The following is a 19,101-nucleotide window of genomic DNA, read 5'->3' as shown; positions in this document are numbered from 1 at the left end:
CATCAAGGCTGTTATATGCTAGATGTAACAAAATATTATGTAACAGTTAATGAGCAAGTGCTCTGAAGAAGATTTTTTTAAAATTATCTGAGTTTGTTAAGAAAGCAAGTTTTCTCTGACATTTGAACTGAGGCCCTGAGTTGAAGATGGACTGAACATGTTCAAATGGAGGATAGATTAGCATGACTGGACCATTATAATGGGAGTGGGATGGTGGGGGGAAATGAAAGAGGGAGGTGATATCAAATTGCATTGAGAGTTATAAACTAAGGTGATGAGTTTTATTATGGAAGCCACTGGGGGATTTTGAAGAATTGAGTGCCATAACCTGATTTACATTTTAGAAATATTCTGGGCAGGAGGTCGACTGAGTGATTATAGGTAAGGGTAATGACTAGGAGATAAGTTAATCAATAATAACACTAGTCTAATCCAGAAGTGATAATAGTTCACTGCATATATGAAGAATTGTTTTGCATGAAATTTCTTGCTTATAGTGAAAGTTCAGATTTGTGGTGACTGAGACAGGAAGTGATTTCTGATTAGTATCATAAAGTGAATGGCCTTGTTGAATTGGTTTCAAGAGAGTCTCGCTGATCTTTTACTTTGCATTCGAATTCTTTATTGCACAGTTGACAAATAATACTAGAAAGAAGAAGAAAGGGTAATTGGAAAGGGCACAGAGCATTTAGCTACTTCCTTGCCTAAGAATTAACAGTTTGGAATCACTACATCCAAGTGCCAGACATTTTATGATAGGAGCATCTTCATCTATGTAACAGGTGCTCATTTAGAATCCTTTGTGTAAACTATTGTGTTAGATTCTGTGCAGAGGATAATAAGATGGCATAAAACTTAGTTCTTCCCTTTTGTGAACAGTGTGACTATGCAGTTATATGTTCATTTAAATAGTTATGTAGCCCAGGCATCATTGAAGACACTGATAAGACATACTCACTGCTAATAATAATGACTGAAAACTATAGGGTTGGGAAAGAAAGAGAGAAAGAATGAGTATAAATAATTGAGACATCTTACTGGACATATCAGGAAAGGTGGCATTTGGATACAATCTGAGAAAGAGACAGCATTTAGTTGCAGATGGCACGGCATAGGAAGAGCATGAGTGAAGATACAAAAGTAAAGTTTATGTGCTAAGCAGGTATAAGGGGAGAAAAACCATCTCTTGTTAGCACACTTTGAAAGCTTTAGCAGTGGGATCTGTACTTGTTAGGTAATAGGAAATTGCTGAAGAAATTTGTGAACAAGGGAGTTGATTGTTTCCTTAAAATAAAAGATTAATCTTACAGCTCTGTGTAGAACTGGATTAGAGAAGAGAAAATAAGACAGGAGGTCAGTTAGAAGCCTGTGGCAGTAGGTCGGTGAAAAGGTAATGGATTTTTAAAAAGTAAGCTAGTAACATGGAGGAAAGAGAGGAGGAAGCAGATGTAGAACACTCTTATTACAGTTGCTATGCGCCATAGACTCTACTGAAGATTTGACAGCATTTAGCAACGATAGCAAAGCATTCCACAATAGACTATTGTAATAAAAACGGAAAGGTCTCGAAAAGCCCTAAATAGTTGTATATACTGCTCAGAAGGCATCATTTAAACATCACTGAAATCAGCTCTCTGGTAACAGCCACCTCCTAGAAACATTATCAAGGATGCCAAAGGAAAAGGCGATCACAATCAGTAATGTAAAAATAACTAAATTGTGTCCTTTAAATTTGAACCTGCCCCCAAAGTTCACAAGTGCTAGAAACCTCCTGACTGTTATCTCACATGGCAAGACAGTGGTTAAAACAAACAAAAACTTACCTTAGAAAAGGGTCTGAAAATGTAGAAATAATCATTTTTTCTTCTGACAGAGCATATCTGGGAACAGGAATTGTGCACATTGTATGCACTGCATAACATCATAACATCCTTTGCTGTGTGTATGTGGAGAGCTTTTATACTATCCTCTCTTGATCCTTTCCAAAATCCTAAGAGAATAGACAAGTTAATCATTACTATCCCCGTTTTTCTGCAGGTTCTAATGATCAAATAAGATACATGAGGATGCAAGTGTATTGTAAACTATAAAGGGCCCTAAAAAATTTGCTTATGAAATCTAACTTTTCTTCCTCTTTATGTGAGAGTTTTAGTGTTACTGGATATTGTTCTTTTTTCATTTGTATTTTTTTAATGAGAGGCAAAGAAACTGAGAGAATGCATAAGCAAGAACTCTGGCTGCTGGTTCAGTTCCCCAAATGCCTACAAAATATCTGGAGCCGGGATGGGACAAAACCAGGAACAGAGAATGCAATTCAGGTCTCATATGTGCATTTCAGGGACTCAATTACATGAAGCATCCCACTACCTCCCCACAGCCTACATTGATAGGAAGCTGGAGCCAGGAGCCAGAGCCATGCATCCAACCCAGATGCTCTGATGGCGACTGCAGATGTCTTTAACTGCTATGTCTAATAGCTTTATTGACATAGAATAACTAATATACCAATGGGCTTCATATATTTCTAATATTTAGTTATAAAATATTTAGCATGTACGTAGAGCTGTGAAATCATCACCAACATTCAAAAATCAAGTAATGAATATGTCTAACACCATCTAATGTGTCTTTCAGGCATCCTTCATAGGTTATTCCTCTTGCCCCTGCCCCTTCCCCCTCAGGCAACCATTTATCTGTTCGTTATCAGATTAGTGTGCATTTTCTAGAACTTCATATAAATGGAATCATATATTATACATGCTCTTCCTTCCTTTGTATAGATCCAGATTCCCTTTTGATATCATTTTCCCTAAGCTTAAATTTCACTTAACAGTTTTTGTAGTTCATTTCTGCTCCTAATGAATTTTTAGCATTCTTACGTTTAGAACAAAAAGTTGTTTTCACCTTTATCTTTGCAAGATTTTTTTCAATACAGAATTGTAGGTTGACTGATTTTTTTTTTCCTCTCTCTCAAGTGGTATTCTACTATATTCTTGTTTTCATTTGTTATGATAGCATGATGCTATCCTTGCTTTTTTTTTTTTTTGTCTGTAACAAATGACTTTTTGTCAATGGTGGCTTTCAAGGCACTCTCTTCCATACTAATTTGGACAATTCAGTGCGGTATAATATACTTATGTTTCTTCTGCCTGGGATTCACTGAACTTTCTAAATCTGGTTTTCATCAGATTTTGGAATTTTCCTGTCCTTATTTCTGCAAGTGTTTTTCTCTGTTCCCTCTCTTTCCCTCTCATTCAGGACTTCAATTAGGCAAATATTAAGCCTCCTGATGTTGCTTACCAATATTCTGTTCCATTTTTTCAATAGTTTTTTCTAGTATTTCATTTTGAATTGTTTCTATTGTTGTTTTCAAGTTCATTAACTGTTTTTCTTCTATAGTGACTGACTTGCAATAAATCCTATCCAGTGATTTTTTTCAATTTAGATATTATATTTTAAACTTCTAGATACTTGGATTACTGTTATAGCTTTTGTTTCCATTTAATATGTTCATTATTTTCTCTAGCTTCTTCAGCATGTGAAATACCACTTTAATAATTGGTTTTCTGTCCTTATCTATTAATTATATTACCTGAGTTACTTCGGGGTCTTATTTGATTGAATGAATTATTTACGCACTTATTGTGGGTTGTATTTCCTTGCTTCTTTGCATGCAAGTTAATTTTTTACTTAGGTGCCTAGTATCATGAATTTTACCTTATATGATAGCAGATATTTTTAATTTCTATAACCATTCTTGAGCTTTTGTTCTGACATGCAGTAAAGTAACCTAAAGAGATTTTATTCTTTTAGCTCTCGCTTTTTAGGTTTGGTAGGATTTTCTATTGTAAGATTTATGTATTATTATTTGAAAGGCAGAGTTGCAAAGAAGAGAGACAGAGGGATCTCCCATCTACCAGTTTACTCCCCAAATGGCCACAACAGTCAGAGCTGAACTGATCTGAAGCTAAGAGCCAGGAGCTTCTTCCAGATCTCCCACATGGGTGCAGGGTCCCAAGATCCTTGAGACATCCTCTGTTGTTTTTCCCAGGCCATAAGTAGGGAGCTGGGTTGGAAGTGGAGCCTCCAAGACTTGAACCGGTGCCCATATGGGATGCTGGAACACAGGCAAATATTTAGAGTGCAATACCAGGACATCCACCCCAGATTTTTAGATTTTGCCCAATAACACCAGAGCAATTTAGGGCTAATTTGTCTGTACTACTGAGGCAGATTCTTTCTGATACCTGGATAGTCTGTGAAGAAGGAATTCTGTGCTCTAGCTAATGAGCTCTTCTCAGCTCAATGTGACCTCCAAGGATTGTTACGTAACGTTCAAGTCATTTCCACACTTGCATGTAGCCATCACTGCTCAGCTACGTAACAATGTAAGTCCCGTGCTCCCTTCGGCAGTACATATACTAAAATAGGAACGATACAGAGAAGATTAGCATGGCCCCTGTGCAAGGATGACACGCAAATTCGTGAAGCGTTCCATATTTTAAAAAAAAAGAATGGAAGTCCCTCTGCCATCTCTGAACCTCTTTGCACAGTTTTGTTCCTTCTTATACTCTGCTGGATGGACTCCATTTGCCAGGCTCTTGGACTCCCAGTTGTATCTCTTCGACTGCAGGCAAACAACACCATGCTCTGCCTGAGTTTCCCTCCCTCTACTAAGGCCTGAGTGCTGTCCAAGTAATAGTCTGAGATAATCATAGAGATCACTTGGTTTATTTCTTGCCTTAAAATGATCACTGTCCTAATTGTTTGATATTCAGTTAAAAGCCATTGCTTCATGTATTTCCTTCTTACGTTTTGATTGTTTGACGGAAGAGAGTAAATCTAATCCTTGTTACTGTATCTTATCAAGCAGCAAAAATCTGTGTGGTGTTACTCTTGAAAGGCAGGTTGGAAAGGAGAGTACAATTGATTTAGAGTCTGACATCCTGGATTCAAGCCCCAGTCCTACCATTTGCTACTTGTTTGACCCAGGGCAAGATGCTTAACCTCTCCAACCTTTCTGATACTCAATTTCTCCTTGGTAAAATGTTTGCCCTGCAAGCTTTTACTGAGAGTGAAATGAGATAAATGTGGAGATAGATAAATCTAGTTCAACTTGTACAACCTAAAAAATACTTAACTCTTTTTTTTTTTTTTTTTTTTTTTGCAGTTTCATTTAGAGACTTCTCTTGGATGGTGTAGTTGGAACATAAATTAAAGGCAGGGAGTTGAATCCTTGTTTTCTGAATCACAAATTAATTATGTGTCACCTGGGATATATATCACTGCCCATCATACCTATTTTTCTTCAGAATAAAAGTATTGAGATGGGCTCGGCAGCGTGGCCTAGTGGCTAAGGTCCTCGCCTTGATCCCATATGGCTGCTGGTTCTAATCCCGGCAGCTCCACTTCCTCTCTATCTCTCCTCCTCTCAGTATATCTGACTTTGTAATAAAAATAAAATAAATCTTAAAAAAAAGTATTGAGATATGTCAAATGCATCTAAAAAGTAATGTGTAGATATTAAAATTGTGAGTTAATACATGTAAGTTTTGCCAGAATTCTATGTGCTTATATGACCACTACACTTCTAAAAATTATCTGAGAAGATTATTGTTTGGGATCACCATTCGCATTCTTTCCAGCACCACTTAAGGCTCATTTTTTTGGTACCATTGGTCAAAGCCAAGGTGGCAAGTGAGAGGAAAGAGAAAGACTGATTCAACTCATAGAATAGTACAAGTATGCTTCAGAATCCTGCATAAACTGTTGTCAGAGAAGAGTAGCATTCTGAGTCTTGTGACAATTCACCTTGCTGCATAGAAGCAGAGAATATTGGGTTATGTCATCACTAGGAACTGCTGCAATCACATCTAAAATATTTAACTTGGAAAGATACATTTGCTCACTCTTATGTTCATCTTATGCTCCTCTTTCCTCTCTCTCTCTCCCCCTCGCTCTATTGGCCATAATTGTATCGTATGAATTTAGGTTACCGCATTCGTCTGGGCTCCAGTACAGACAAGAAGGACACAGGCCGGCTCCATGTTGATTTTGCACAGGCTCGAGATGACCTGTATGAGTGGGAGTGCAAACAGCGAATGCTAGCAAGAGAGGAGCGCCACCGGAGAAGGATGGAAGAAGAAAGGCTGCGGCCACCGTCCCCGCCCCCGGTGGTCCACTATTCAGATCATGAATGCAGCATTGTTGCTGAAAAACTAAAAGGTATAGAAGAATCTCAAGCTACACAATATTATATATATATATATATATATATATTTTAAATACAACCTCTTTTCTTTAGTGAAGCCTGATAAATATAATTGTATTGTTAAAAGTTATACTTTATACTTTGAATTTCCTACTAACAGATTCTAAGCATTTCTTGTACTGGAGACTTACAGATAGAGTTGTACCTAGTGACTGAAGAGACAGAAACTTTGTCCTTGCCCCCTTTGAATCTGTTCCTTCACTAACTCAAAGGATGGCATTCTTCTCTCCAGAAATCAGGTGGCTAGAAAGAAGCAGGCTTTCTCCACTTTTCTACAACAGAGAATTTTAGATGGGATCCATAACATGGAACCTTTAACTGTCTCCTTTCATGATGAATGCAAGCTGGTTTGAATTATATAAATCTCACAAAGTACTCATGTGAGAATTATACAAATCTCACATGAGTGTATGAAGATGACAGAACTTGATGTGACCATGGAAAACTCAGATAGAATTCCTGTTTTAAATTTTGGAAAAACAGAGACCCAAAAAGTAATCACAGTGTATTTGTTAAGTTACCCAAAGCCAACTAAAATAAGACCAAATAAAACAAAACCTCTTCAGTCACTATAGAGGGACAATTCATTTCACACAGCAATTATGGGGACATCTGGACATTACTAAATCAGACTACTTCCCCTATACTTTTGATTCCTGTTCCCCTTGCTTGATTCTAGGGGCCATTTTGCTAACTTAATGTTAACGGACCTGCTTGGTCTTTTGTCTTTGTAGCTAAAATCCAGTCTTTCTCATTTCCTGAGTGTGGCTGATTTTATTGAATGGGTGCTAGTGCCCTATTGATCATACTGATGACACCTCTAATGGTATGAATTTCTCCTGCTTCTCGTGCTCTCAACCAAGCAAGAAGCTGCTAATTTCATTTTCCAAACAGATTGTACTTACCAGACTTGTTTGCGCCATATAGCCCAAGGGACTTACACATTTAAGGAAATCTAACGAATCTCTTTGGATTGATTTTGACTTCCCATGAAGGAAAAACAGAAAATATGCAGTCTAGAATAGACACACAGAAATAGTGGTGCACTTTAAACAATAGGGAAGCTGAAAGCATTAGTAAGATTCAGGCCCCAATGCTTGCCTATTCACATGACAGCAAACAATTCACTTCAATCCAAAAGAATTAATCTGATGTTGTTTCACCCTCTAGACATGGCAAAACTGAGCTTCACAGAGTATATCCACACACTAAAATTAAACATTGCTACAAAGTCAAGGCTGACTTCTCTTTATGTGTCTGCTCTGAAAGAAGGCAGAAGGCCAGAAGTTCAGTTTATTATGAAAGATATTTCCACTTACCACAAGGGTTTCTGGCCAAAGTGGGATGTGAAAGCCTGGAATGAGGCTTCTGTGGGCTGCTACCAACGTCTTCCATCCAGGAGTCCATAGCAGCACAACGTGTAAGCAGCCATCTCAGCAAGCAAAACCAGAAGTACTGCCGAGAGGGCTCGACTGCTGTCTGAACATCAGAGACTAATTCCTAAATAGCTATAGACATCTACATTGAGGGGACCTCAGGCAAGAATAAAATGATGTGAAAAATATGGAAATAAGATGAATTGCATCAAAATAGATGCTAACTAGGACCAAGTGAAAGGCCTGTGGCTATGGATTAGATATAGGCGTGATATTATAAAAGTTTAAAGATGTGTTAAAACTACTATCCAGTTAACCCTTTCCTAAGGATTCGTCCAGTATTATAATTCCATGGACCAGTGGTAAAGTTACCATCAAATTCAAGTTAAACTCGGGAGTGAACTTCACTGTTCCTTATTGGAATACAAAATTGTAAAAAAAAAAAAATTTAATATTTATTTTTTCTTTATTTTTTTTAATTACATTGCATTATGTGACACAGTTTCATAGGCTCTGGGATTCCCCCAACCCCTCCTCGTGCCCTCTCCCTATGGTGGATTCCTCCAACTTGTTACAGTATTACAGTTCAAATTCAGTCAAGATTCTTTCTTTGCAAACATATACCAAGCATAGAGTCCAGCATCTTATTGTCCAGATAAATTCAGTGGTTTCTTGGGGAGACCATCTCTGGTCTGAAGGCAGAGCTGGCAGAATATCATCCTGATTAATTAAAATCCACAACATAACATCAACAACAATTTACAACATCATGGAATTAATTGACATGATATTGAGTAACAAATATGTTAAAAATGGAAGTTCTTAACCACATCCTGTGACTACTTCATTGACACTGCAATTTTAGGTTATACACAGAACCGGCTGCTATACATCTTAAAATGGCTATAGGGTACTATTCAGCTGTCTCATGTCTATTTTCATTTTAGTATTTAGCAGTTTATACTGTTGAGGCATAATTTTTGCTGAACTTGGCAGATTTTAGGATAGTATAAACTGGCTTATAACTCTAACAAGGCATATGTCAACAGTTGAAGTGCAGAACAGTTTTAGGAGGGGTGTGCAGAGAAATATTCAATACCTTAGTGAGGAGTAACTAATCTTTGTGTTCTACCTAGTAAGGTATGTGTGAGTCCCCGCTGACCGTTTCCTGTCTGGTTCTATGCTTTCCTTGTTGTTCTCTATCCATTCTTGTGTGTGTCTGTGTGTGTTTTGGGATGGGGGGCTCCTAGCGACCCTGATGGTCATTGCAAGAAAAGGTGGGGATCCAAAGTTGGAACTAAGTAAGGACCAGAGAAAGCTCCTCTCCCTAGTCCCAAAGGAAGCTTACTGTTGTTCTGCAGACCGCTCAGAGCTCCTGGCTGTTGTTCTGATAAGATTTATTTATTTTCTTATTGGAAAGGCAGATATAGAGAGGAGGAAAGACAAGAGAGGAAGATCTTCCCTCCCCAAGTAGCCGCAACGGCTCGAGTTGAGCCAATCCGAAGCAGGAGCCAGGAGCTCTTCCAGGTCTCCCATGCAGGTGCAGGGTCCCAAGGCTTTGGGCCGTCCTCGACTGCTTTCCCTGGCACAAGCAGGGAGCTGGATGGGAAGCGGGGCAGCCAGGATTAGAACCAGCACCCATATGAGATCCCAGCGTGTGCAAGGCGAGGACTTTTACCACTACGCTGCTATCCTGCTGAACCCCAGAATTGTAAAATTCTTAGGTAACCTACTGCTGACTTCTCGTTCCTTCCCTCCCTAACCCCCTCTATCCCATCTCCCTTTCCATTTCTGCCTCACTGCCTCTCATTCTCGGTCCTAACCTTCTCTCACACAGACACACACCATCACAGAGGTTAAACATTTGTGCAAAATGTCAGAAACTATACTCTACGTACAGAAAAGTTTTTTCAGGAGAGCAGAAAGGATTTTCTTTCTGAAAATTCTTGATAGACCACGACCAATCAGATTGACTGTTGCGTCTTCCCTTCTGCCTGTCTGCCTGCCTGCCTGCCACCTGTGCCCACATGGCTCCCGTGCCCCAGCACTGCATTTATCCACCGCTAGCCTCTTTGCCAATATGTTGAGGAAAATGATGGAGATATGGTAACCTTTAAGGGTCCTAAATATAAACTCCTCTTTTCAGATGATTCCAAATTCTCAGAAGCCGTGCAGACCTTGCTTACCTGGATAGAGCGAGGAGAGGTGAACCGTCGCAGTGCCAACAACTTCTACTCCATGATCCAGTCGGCCAACAGCCATGTCCGTCGCCTGGTGAATGAAAAAGCTGCTCATGAGAAAGATATGGAAGAAGCAAAAGAGAACTTCAAACAGGCCCTCTCTGGGATTCTCATTCAATGTGAGTGGAAGTTAGAGTTCTGCTGGAAGGATAAAAGGGTACTTGACGTAGTCATCATTTGCTCCACCCAGGAGCACATGCTGATTGAGCCATATTGTGTCAAGGGGCAAGCTTTCCCTCTTGCTTGCCTTGTACTGTTCTTATACTGCCAGATGCCAGAGCTCTGGTTTCACCTTTTTTCTGTTTATCTATCTTAGTTTTTTAGAAACACTGAAACTTCAGTCATATCCTATGATTTTGCTCTGGGCCCCAATGAAAGCTTAGATATTTTATTGCAAGAATTAGGATGTAGCATCAGCATTTTAAAGCTTGTTTTCCTTAGGATTACGTCATTATCATCATGTTATATGCTTTTTAAGACTTCTATTTTAGCAGTGCATACTAAGGAATAAAAACAAATGTTTATTTTCGCATTTTGTTTCATTTCCTCCACTACCTTTTCTAAATTTCATAGACACTGGGATGGAGTCAGAAACCACAGAAATGACCATTTCAAAAAGAAGTAGCATTCCAACGTTAGCAAGGTCTGTTACATGAAACAAATCAGATAAAATCTCAAGTAATATTTTTGTTCACCATATTATGAAATTATATAGCCAGTTATATATCTTCAGTATGGAACTGTGTTCACCTTAAAAATAAGGATAGAGCTTTATGATTTTGCTTTTAAACAATTATAGTTCCCTCTCCTCATACTTGACTTCCCATATTTAATTCCTATGTAATTGGAATTGAGGGATTTTTCCATTTCCTCGTGTATTTTTAAATTGTTTATGGGTATAAAATCTAGGAGATGAAAGCGCATGTCCTAAGAACTTCAAATTAAGTAGAAATAGAAAACAGCAGTCATCGTAAGAATGTAAATCCTTAAATCATGAGAAGACAGGGTGCAAACATGACTGTAAAGAAAACATAATAGGTCTGAATTTTCTGTGAATATCCTGTCAGTGACTCCTGTCCTGCTTTTCTTCTCCCAAAAGAGTCATAGCTAAGCTTCCATTGTCTTGAACTGGATAGGATAAAAACCTAGAATATTTGTGCACATTTTCCCATTGACATCTTAAGAGACCCTGGAAATACTCACTAGGACTGTACTTACATAGTATTCCTCCATGAAACTTACATTTCTCTGGTCAACAAGCCAGTCTGGGGAGGCTTAAAACAGATTCAATCCATCTAGGTTTTGGTTCAATGCTTTTAGTTAAACGTACATCACAGTGTTTAAAAACTGAATTGTGTCTCAGTGAAGCACCCAAGCTTACTTCAGAGGGCTAGCTAATGAAAGGAGCTGGTGTGGAATGTCGCAGGTACTTTTCCCCCTGCGTCTGTGCTGTGTGGAATCGCTTGTACTGAACTAAACACAAGCAAAGCACATTTTCTATCACTCTTGCCTCTCCTGGTTGAATGAACACACACAACTTACATTTAACCTTCGGAAGTTTTGCTTTTTTTCTTCCTGTGTATTAACATCTCTTCCTTTCAGTTCCATTTAAAATCTTGGTACCCCAATCACAGCTTGGCAAACTGTCATAAATAGAAGATACCAGCAGCCTAATGCTTCTCTTTTTATTTCTTTTATTCCCCATTATATCATCCCTGGATGATGCTGTGGCTGAATCCAACTGTTGACTTGATGCTGCAGTTGAGCAGATAGTGGCCGTGTACCATTCCGCTTCCAAACAGAAGGCATGGGACCACTTCACAAAAGCCCAACGCAAAAACATCAGTGTTTGGTGCAAACAAGCTGAGGTTGGTAACTTTGTACCCTGGTAGTACCTGTGTGGGCCAGTTCCTTTATTTAACAAGTTATTGATTTGGAGTTTAGCTAGAATTAAATGGTGCCAAGCTCCCATGGTCACAGTACTGACCTAATGAAACATCAAGACATTTTCTATAGCCTGTCACTGTGTCCAGACCACCTGCTGCCAAATGGATAATAAATGTGCATGTGTTATCTTAAATTCATTCTGCTGTGTGGAACCCTTAGGAGTGAAGATGTAGCTGGGATAATTATCAGTCTACTTCTTCTGGCTTGCTAGTCTGGGGTCTAACAATAATCACTGATCTGTGCATCTAGTATTTGTAATATTAGGGCTGTCTTTCATCTAGTAGAGTGGCTTGACAGTTGAAGCCTCTAGAAGCTGCCTGGTGCTGTCTTAGAGCATTGAGACCTCTGAGCTTCCTTTATCAAAGTCGTTCTGCCATTCTTATAAAGTGGCAGCTATAGAGGTAATAGTGGACTCTGGTTTCAGCTTGAGGTTGACCCTCACTTCCCTGCTGCTGCTCAAGTGACATTTTTATTGTAACACTAGAATGTGTGATGTGCGATTCCAAATCTGAGTTAAAAACCGTGATGGGAGGTTTGTTGTCACTGATCTGCCTGTAGAATCAGTGTCAGGTATGCCTTGAGTTTTTCAGTTCCTGTGGAAGCATCTCCACCCAGCTGTGATACTTTCAACCTGTGTATATAGGAACATCGTTTGCAGCTTCATTTTTGAATCCTCTTTCCAGTGTGGGGAATCATCATATTCCTCAGCATTTACATAATCACATTTATACTGTTTTTTTGTTGTTGTTGTTGCTTAAAAATAAAAATGTATTATACTAGCACACTGAAAATGGATTTAAATGGGGGGAGGGTGAACTCCACATGCCAGAAATAAACATGTAAACATTTTCTCTATGCACCCCTATAATGTCATTCAACTCCCAAACCACTGCCTCACATTTTTTGCACCTGATTATTTCAATTTTATATATATATATATATATATATATATATATATTCATTTATTCATTAATTACATTGTATTACATGACACAATTTCATAGGTACTGGGATTCCCCCCCCTTCACCCCAAACCCTTCCCCCATGGTGAATTCCTTTACCTTGATGCATAACCACAGCTCAAGTTCCGTTGAGATTCCCTAATTAAAAGCTCACACCATACAGAGTCCAGCATCCCACTTGTCCAGTTCAAGTTCAACGGCCTCTTAGGGAGGCCCTCTCAGGTTTGAAGGCAGAGCCAGCAGAGCGTCACCTTGATCAATTAGAAGCTCCAACATATCATCAGCAACAGTCCAGGTATGATGAGGCTGGTACAGAGTCCACTGATTGACGTAGTCCATCTTAGAGTTTCCCCTTGTCCAGTTTTCCGCTGGAAGCATATAGCTGAGGTGGTTGATTGATCTACTCCATTTTCCATCTTTTCTTGGTTAATTGCTTTGATTCCTCCATTTTGTTCAGGGGAATCCCCTAAAAAAACTTTGAGGCATTCCCAGTCCAGGCTCCTACATGTACTACTAATAAGCACAGTGCCCGCCACCGTCCATCACTCCGATCAGCTGGTGGTTTTAGTGTTTATATCTGCATTTTCTCTTACAAAGCCCTTTAACACTGATTATCTCACCTGAATGAGCCTCACAACAGACATGAAGTAATGCAAAGTGTGTTGGACTTGAAATGGACATGAATTCAAACCTCAGCTCTGACTCGTTAGAGCTGTGAGACTTTGAGCAAGTTCTTCAGCCTTTCTCAGTCTGTTTTTTTTTTTTTTTGCCTAAATATTGGAAATAATGGCAACTATTTGAAATGGTTAAATTAGAATTGGGTTAAAATGCACAGTTTGAAAAAAATATAAATTGTATTTCATTATATTATTAACAACCCTCCGAGCTATGATGAGTAGGTATAGAATCCCATGTTTTACATATTAAGTAGACATGAAATAAAGAACTATCAAATGATTTACACAAATTTCTACAGTGGGCAAGTGAACCAGAAATTATTGTCATTCTGAGCTCTGGTATGATCTGTCTTGTGGTCTTGAGTAAATCACTTAACCTTTGTGCACCTGTATTTTCTAACCTATAAGTTGAAAACACGCAATTCCCTCTCTCATTGGAGTATGTGAGATGGTTTATTTAGGAACAATTTGAGCACCAGCAGGAGCATTTCAGGGAAAATGAGTGAAAACATGTTCATAAAATCATACTCTCTGAGCCATTGGTTCTGGGACTTCAGCAAGATCTGGGAGACACTGAAGTCTTGCTAAATAAAATCAAGCGCAGAGCCAATCTAGCTCATGACCTAAAGCTAAAGATGTTTTTTCCTTTATATTGATGCCTGTTTAGATCACAGTTGCTTTGTATAGTTTTTCTTTTTGTTTTTGTCTGTTTTTTGTTTGGCTTGGTTTTGTTTTGGGTGTTTTTTTTTTTTTTCCTCTCTGCAAACTTCTGCTTGATAGCAGGCAATTCTGCAGAAAGAATTCTTCCTGTGGGAAGTGAAGAAACTGTCCTTTGAGCATTGTGGAATCCTCTTAGCACCCTACAGGAAATTACCTCAAAGACAGTCTACAACAAGCTTTTTGTGGACCTAGACTTCAAAGCTACAACTCCTAAGTCAGAGGTTTCATCAAGGTAGAAGTGTTTGACATTTAACCTTTTTACCAGTTGCATCTAAGAACAAGTCAGCTGATGACTTCCACATGTCACAAAGTACCTGTTCCCTTATTTTACATGAACTTTTTGAGTTACAATTGAAAAGGGCAGTAAGAAAAGCTGAAAGTGCTTTTCCTTGCTGAAAGTTAGTGTCTACAGAGACGTTACTGGTACTTCTGTATGTTGTACAAACACTGTTACTACAAAATCGTTTAAAACTTTTATGTTTCTCTCAAGTTGGCCTAAATTAAAGACTAAAACCTAGAAGATACATAAATAAAAACCAGAGCCCTAGATAGAGACAGCAGGAGATACCCCTTTGCATGCTCATGGCCATTGGGCCAGAGGGAAGGATACTTAATAATGCCAATCTTCTTATAAAATAAAATGATTGCTAAAGGAACTTTCAGATTTTCCAACCTACTGTTCCAAACTCTGAAGAACTGCTTAAAAATAGATATTCAAGTCATCTACATACTCTTGCTTAGAATTCATTTGCACTAAAACTAGCTATTGGCTTTTACTCATCAAAAAACATAATAACCTAATTTAGATCAACCTAATTTGTATTTCCATGATATATCATACAATAGACATTGATCAAGAAAGGACCTCTGTTGCAGTTTGCTTCATTATATTAAAAGGTATCTCAAAATCAAATTCTTCAGAAGTACAGAAACTATCTTCCTCTCCTCTGCTCCTTCTCAAAGCCTTCTCTAGCCCCTCTTCCACCAAGTTTCCTGTTACTGTTGAAAGTCTGGCCAAATAGAATCTTGTCACACATTCGGTAAGGAAATTTGCTTTTCTAATAATAATGTTTCAATCATAAAACGTGAATAAAATGAATTTAAGTCCACATAAATTTTTGTGAAGCTAGAGTTGGTAATTAATGTGTAAGGATTTATGATTTGCTTACTTGGTAAGAAATCAATAATGTCTGCTAGTACAGAAGTTATTCTTTTCATGCATTTCCTTTAATTTCAGGTTTCACTTTTATTCTGTGTGGATGTGTTCTGTCCTCCATTGTGGAGTGGTGTGTAAATTTCTAAGCTTCAGGGAAAAAACATCCTTAGGAAGATTAAAAGTCATTATAATGTGTTTCAGGAACTAACAGGTCACTATTGAAATAAAAAACACCAAAGATGTACAATAGGCCACGAAAGTGATATGGGAACTTTGGGAGGATTCTTACCTCTTTACATGCAGTTAATCATGATGTGACCCAGTCAGTTTCAGGTATAGATTTAGAAATGTAAAGTGTTGAAAATTGTTCTTACACACCTTTGCCCGCCCCCTTTGGTTCCAGCACTGGATCCAAAGATCAAGGAATTGGGACAAATCTAGGAGGTGGCTATTTCCTTCCCTGTCTGCACCTCAGTGGCCCAGAGTCCTCTCCCTGCCTGCACCTATGTCCAAGCTAGATACAGTACATTCCTCAGTTATGAAATGTCTTCAGAAAGTTAATAAAAAATATCTATTAAGAGAAATACCTGTGCAGCAAGACAGTTATCTTTTTTAAAAATTGGTGGCTTTTTTGTTTATTATTTATTTATTTATTTTTAAAAGAGCAACAGAAACAGTCAAGGGATTGGCCATCCACTGGTTCATGCTGCAAATGCCCACAACTTCTAGGGCTGAAGCCAAGCGCCTAGAACTCTGTCAGGATCTCCCACATGGGTGGCAGGGACCAGATACTTGAATCATCATCTTCTACCACTCAGGATATGCATTGATAGGAAGCTGGAATAAAAGCATAGAGCAGACATCAGCTGAGGCACTCTGATAGGGCAGGTCAGAGACCCAAGCAGCATCTTCACTCTGTGGCACAGTACTCATCCCAAACTTAATTTCATTTTCTCACTAATGTTCTGACATAGTCCTGTATATGCTGCCTTTCAGTCCTTCAATCTAAAAGTATTTGTTAGGGTTCTTCCTAAAGCAGACCTTTGCTCATCCAACTAGAGAATGGAGGAAGTTAGTACCTCAGATACCCAGTTTTGTAATGGTAAAGTTTTCAAGGAGGAAAATCTCGCCCACTTTTTCCAGGAGTGCATTAATTTGCTAAGTGCTCCATATACATCTACCTTTGTATCACCCTCCATAACCTCTGCAGTTCTGTTTGCCCTTCAACCCATTCATCTGACATAGTATTGGCTGTTTCTAGAGAATAATGATCTGGGCTTTAATTTTTTCTAGCTAAAAAGGATTGGTTATTGGTCTCTGCCACTTTGCCTAACTGACTGAACAACTAGAGCAACATCCTTACTTTTTCTTACACTCATCTTATTTTTGGATAAAGCAGCTAGAAATTCATGTTCCTGAAGTATTTTGACACGTTCAAATAAACACTTGCCCGTAGATATGTTATGTCTCTAGGGATTTTTAAAGATGTGAAAGGCCTCTAGATAAACCATAACATAAATGTATTGAACTTTTCTGATATAGCTCAGAAGAGATTATTGTTGCTTGCCCAGCTCAAAGCAGGAAGATGCTTTGTGGATGCTGAGTAGCTACAGGACATGTTGTAGCTCTCATATCTCCCTACGTGAGATTCTTCCATAGAAGGAACACAATTTACTCTTTTGAGAAATACAGTAACATTTCTGGAGTTAAGTGCATTGGTGAATTGAGAGTTGGTCTCTGCTTCTATCCTGCTACAATCTATATTTTCGTTAGGCAACTAGGAAATCATAACTTTTCCTAATGCAATAAGTTGTGCAATATCCAAATTTGCCTGTGCCAAACTTTATTATAATCACCTTTCCAGTAGAGCTCTGATGGTAACTGAAAACTAGACTTCTGAGACAGAATAAATTCACAAAAATGAGAAATTTCTTTATTGTTCTCTGTACAGTGAGTTTGAAAAAGACATAGAAAATCTCTCAGCACAGCCCTTTAAAGTTCATTTTTTCAAACAAGTCATTATTGTCTTCTATTTTAAGTAATGTCCCCGTAGCACATGGAGGTTGCTATGCTAGAATCTGATTTTCATATTATTTCTTATCTAGCAGTGATGATCTTGAGTGGCTCACTTTTGGGGGGGGGGGCTCTTATTTTTAAAGAGCTGTTTACTTACTTTCAGTTTTTAAAAAAATGAATAGAAGTAAGAAGCGTTATTTCTTCCTGGCAAAAGTCACTTAGTAGGAAGATATGAGTTGAGGTCATTACTAGTTAGAACATTGATTATAAAGAAATCTGTATGGAATGTCCACATTCCATATCAGAGTGCCTGCATTCCAGCCCCAGCTCTGCCTCCAGTTCCAGTTTCTTGTAAAGCACGCCCTGGAAGGCAGTGGATCGTGTCTCAAGTATCTGATTACTTGCCAGCCAGGTGAGAAATCCACAGGGAGTTCCTGACTCGGTGCTTTGGCGAGTCCTGTTGCACATATTTGGTGCGTAAAGCAGTGAATGAAGATTTCTCTCTGGCTGTCTCTGTCTATCCATCTGCCTTTCAAATAAATAGAAATGAATTAGTAAAAAACTTTTTTTAAATGAAATCATTATAATCCCTCCAAATAGAGGCAGTTTTCACTGACCACCTTAGACTGCATCTTGTGTGACAGCCCAGCAGGGGCTAACGTAGACAGCAAATGCTCTGCTCGATGCTAAGGAGCCTTTGACAGGCACCTAGTGGTGCAAGCTGCTTCCAAGTACATGGTTCTCAGGTTTACTTTTTTTTTTTTTTTTTAACTAACTGTGATTTCCAGTCTGGTTCTGATCATTTCAATTGTTCCTCCCTAAAGGTCAATACCTCCCTAAAGGTCTGTGCTTACATCTAGTAGCACTTTCCTTTGGCCTGAAAAACTTTCTTCAGCTTTGGTTACAGAGCAAGTCTTTTCATTATGAATTTTTGCATGTATTTTTGTCTGAAAATATATTGCTCTCATCTTCATTCTTGAATTTTTCTCCAACTATGGAATTCTGAGTAAATAAATATTTTTATTTTGAAACTTTAAAGAAATTTGAACTTTAAAAATACATTTCTACTGGCTCTTGGACTTTATTGTTTCTGCAAGAAGACATACCTTTCAAATATTTTTCTCTGGATAGAATATAATGTGGTATTTATCTCTGGATAGGATGCCTTTTCATCTTTAACTTTCTGCAGTTTGACAATTATGTTCCTAGAAATGCTTTTTTCCGTACATATCCTGCTAGGAGTTCTCTGGGCTCTTTAAAATTATTCTCTTTATTCTCTCTGGGATTCCATTTACTTGTATGTTATACCTCTGCTTGCCATCCTATGAGTGCCTAAGGCGCTGTTTAGTTTGAGCAGATCGTTTGTTCTGTTTTTCAGATTGAATATGTTTGTATTGAATATATTTATCTTTAAGTTCTCTCTTTGTTCTTTTATCTTTATTCTATTTTAGGCTCATCCAATTATTTTATTTCATATATTGAGATACTGTGCTTTGCAGACTTAAAATTACCCAGATGTAGTAATTAGCAGACAAAGAATTAAAGCAGCTATCATAATTATGCTTGTTATATAAAGCAAATATGCTCATAATGACTAAAAAGATGGGATAAATCAGCTGAAGAATAGCAACTTCTAAAAAGAACCCTTGATTACTTTTATTTCCAGACAAAAGAACCTAGGCTCATTTTATTGCAGTTTCTATTACTCTGCTCAGTTTTCCTATCTTTTCATTCAT

The 19,101-nt window shown here is 38.2% G+C and overlaps 1 protein-coding gene and 1 non-coding gene across 4 annotated transcripts in view; both read left to right on the top strand.

The window, feature by feature from the left end:
* The window catches only part of ENOX2 (ecto-NOX disulfide-thiol exchanger 2), a 291,281-nt gene that overhangs the window by 245,810 nt on the left and 26,370 nt on the right, over window positions 1-19,101 (top strand). For all 3 annotated transcript variants that reach the window (XM_058659099.1, XM_058659098.1, XM_058659097.1), the window contains 3 exons: window positions 5,992-6,225; window positions 9,794-10,006; window positions 11,649-11,755. In XM_058659099.1, coding sequence (XP_058515082.1) covers window positions 5,992-6,225; window positions 9,794-10,006; window positions 11,649-11,755 — 554 coding nt within the window. The remainder of the gene's footprint in view (window positions 1-5,991; window positions 6,226-9,793; window positions 10,007-11,648; window positions 11,756-19,101) is intronic.
* On the top strand, window positions 4,398-4,504 carry LOC118760508 (U6 spliceosomal RNA). Its single transcript, XR_004996816.2, has one exon. It is a non-coding gene; the product is annotated as a U6 spliceosomal RNA (small nuclear RNA).

The sequence above is a fragment of the Ochotona princeps genome, chromosome X, assembly GCF_030435755.1.
Source record: "Ochotona princeps isolate mOchPri1 chromosome X, mOchPri1.hap1, whole genome shotgun sequence".
Classification (NCBI taxonomy): domain Eukaryota; kingdom Metazoa; phylum Chordata; class Mammalia; order Lagomorpha; family Ochotonidae; genus Ochotona; species Ochotona princeps.
This window is presented reverse-complemented; position numbering and strand designations above follow the sequence as displayed.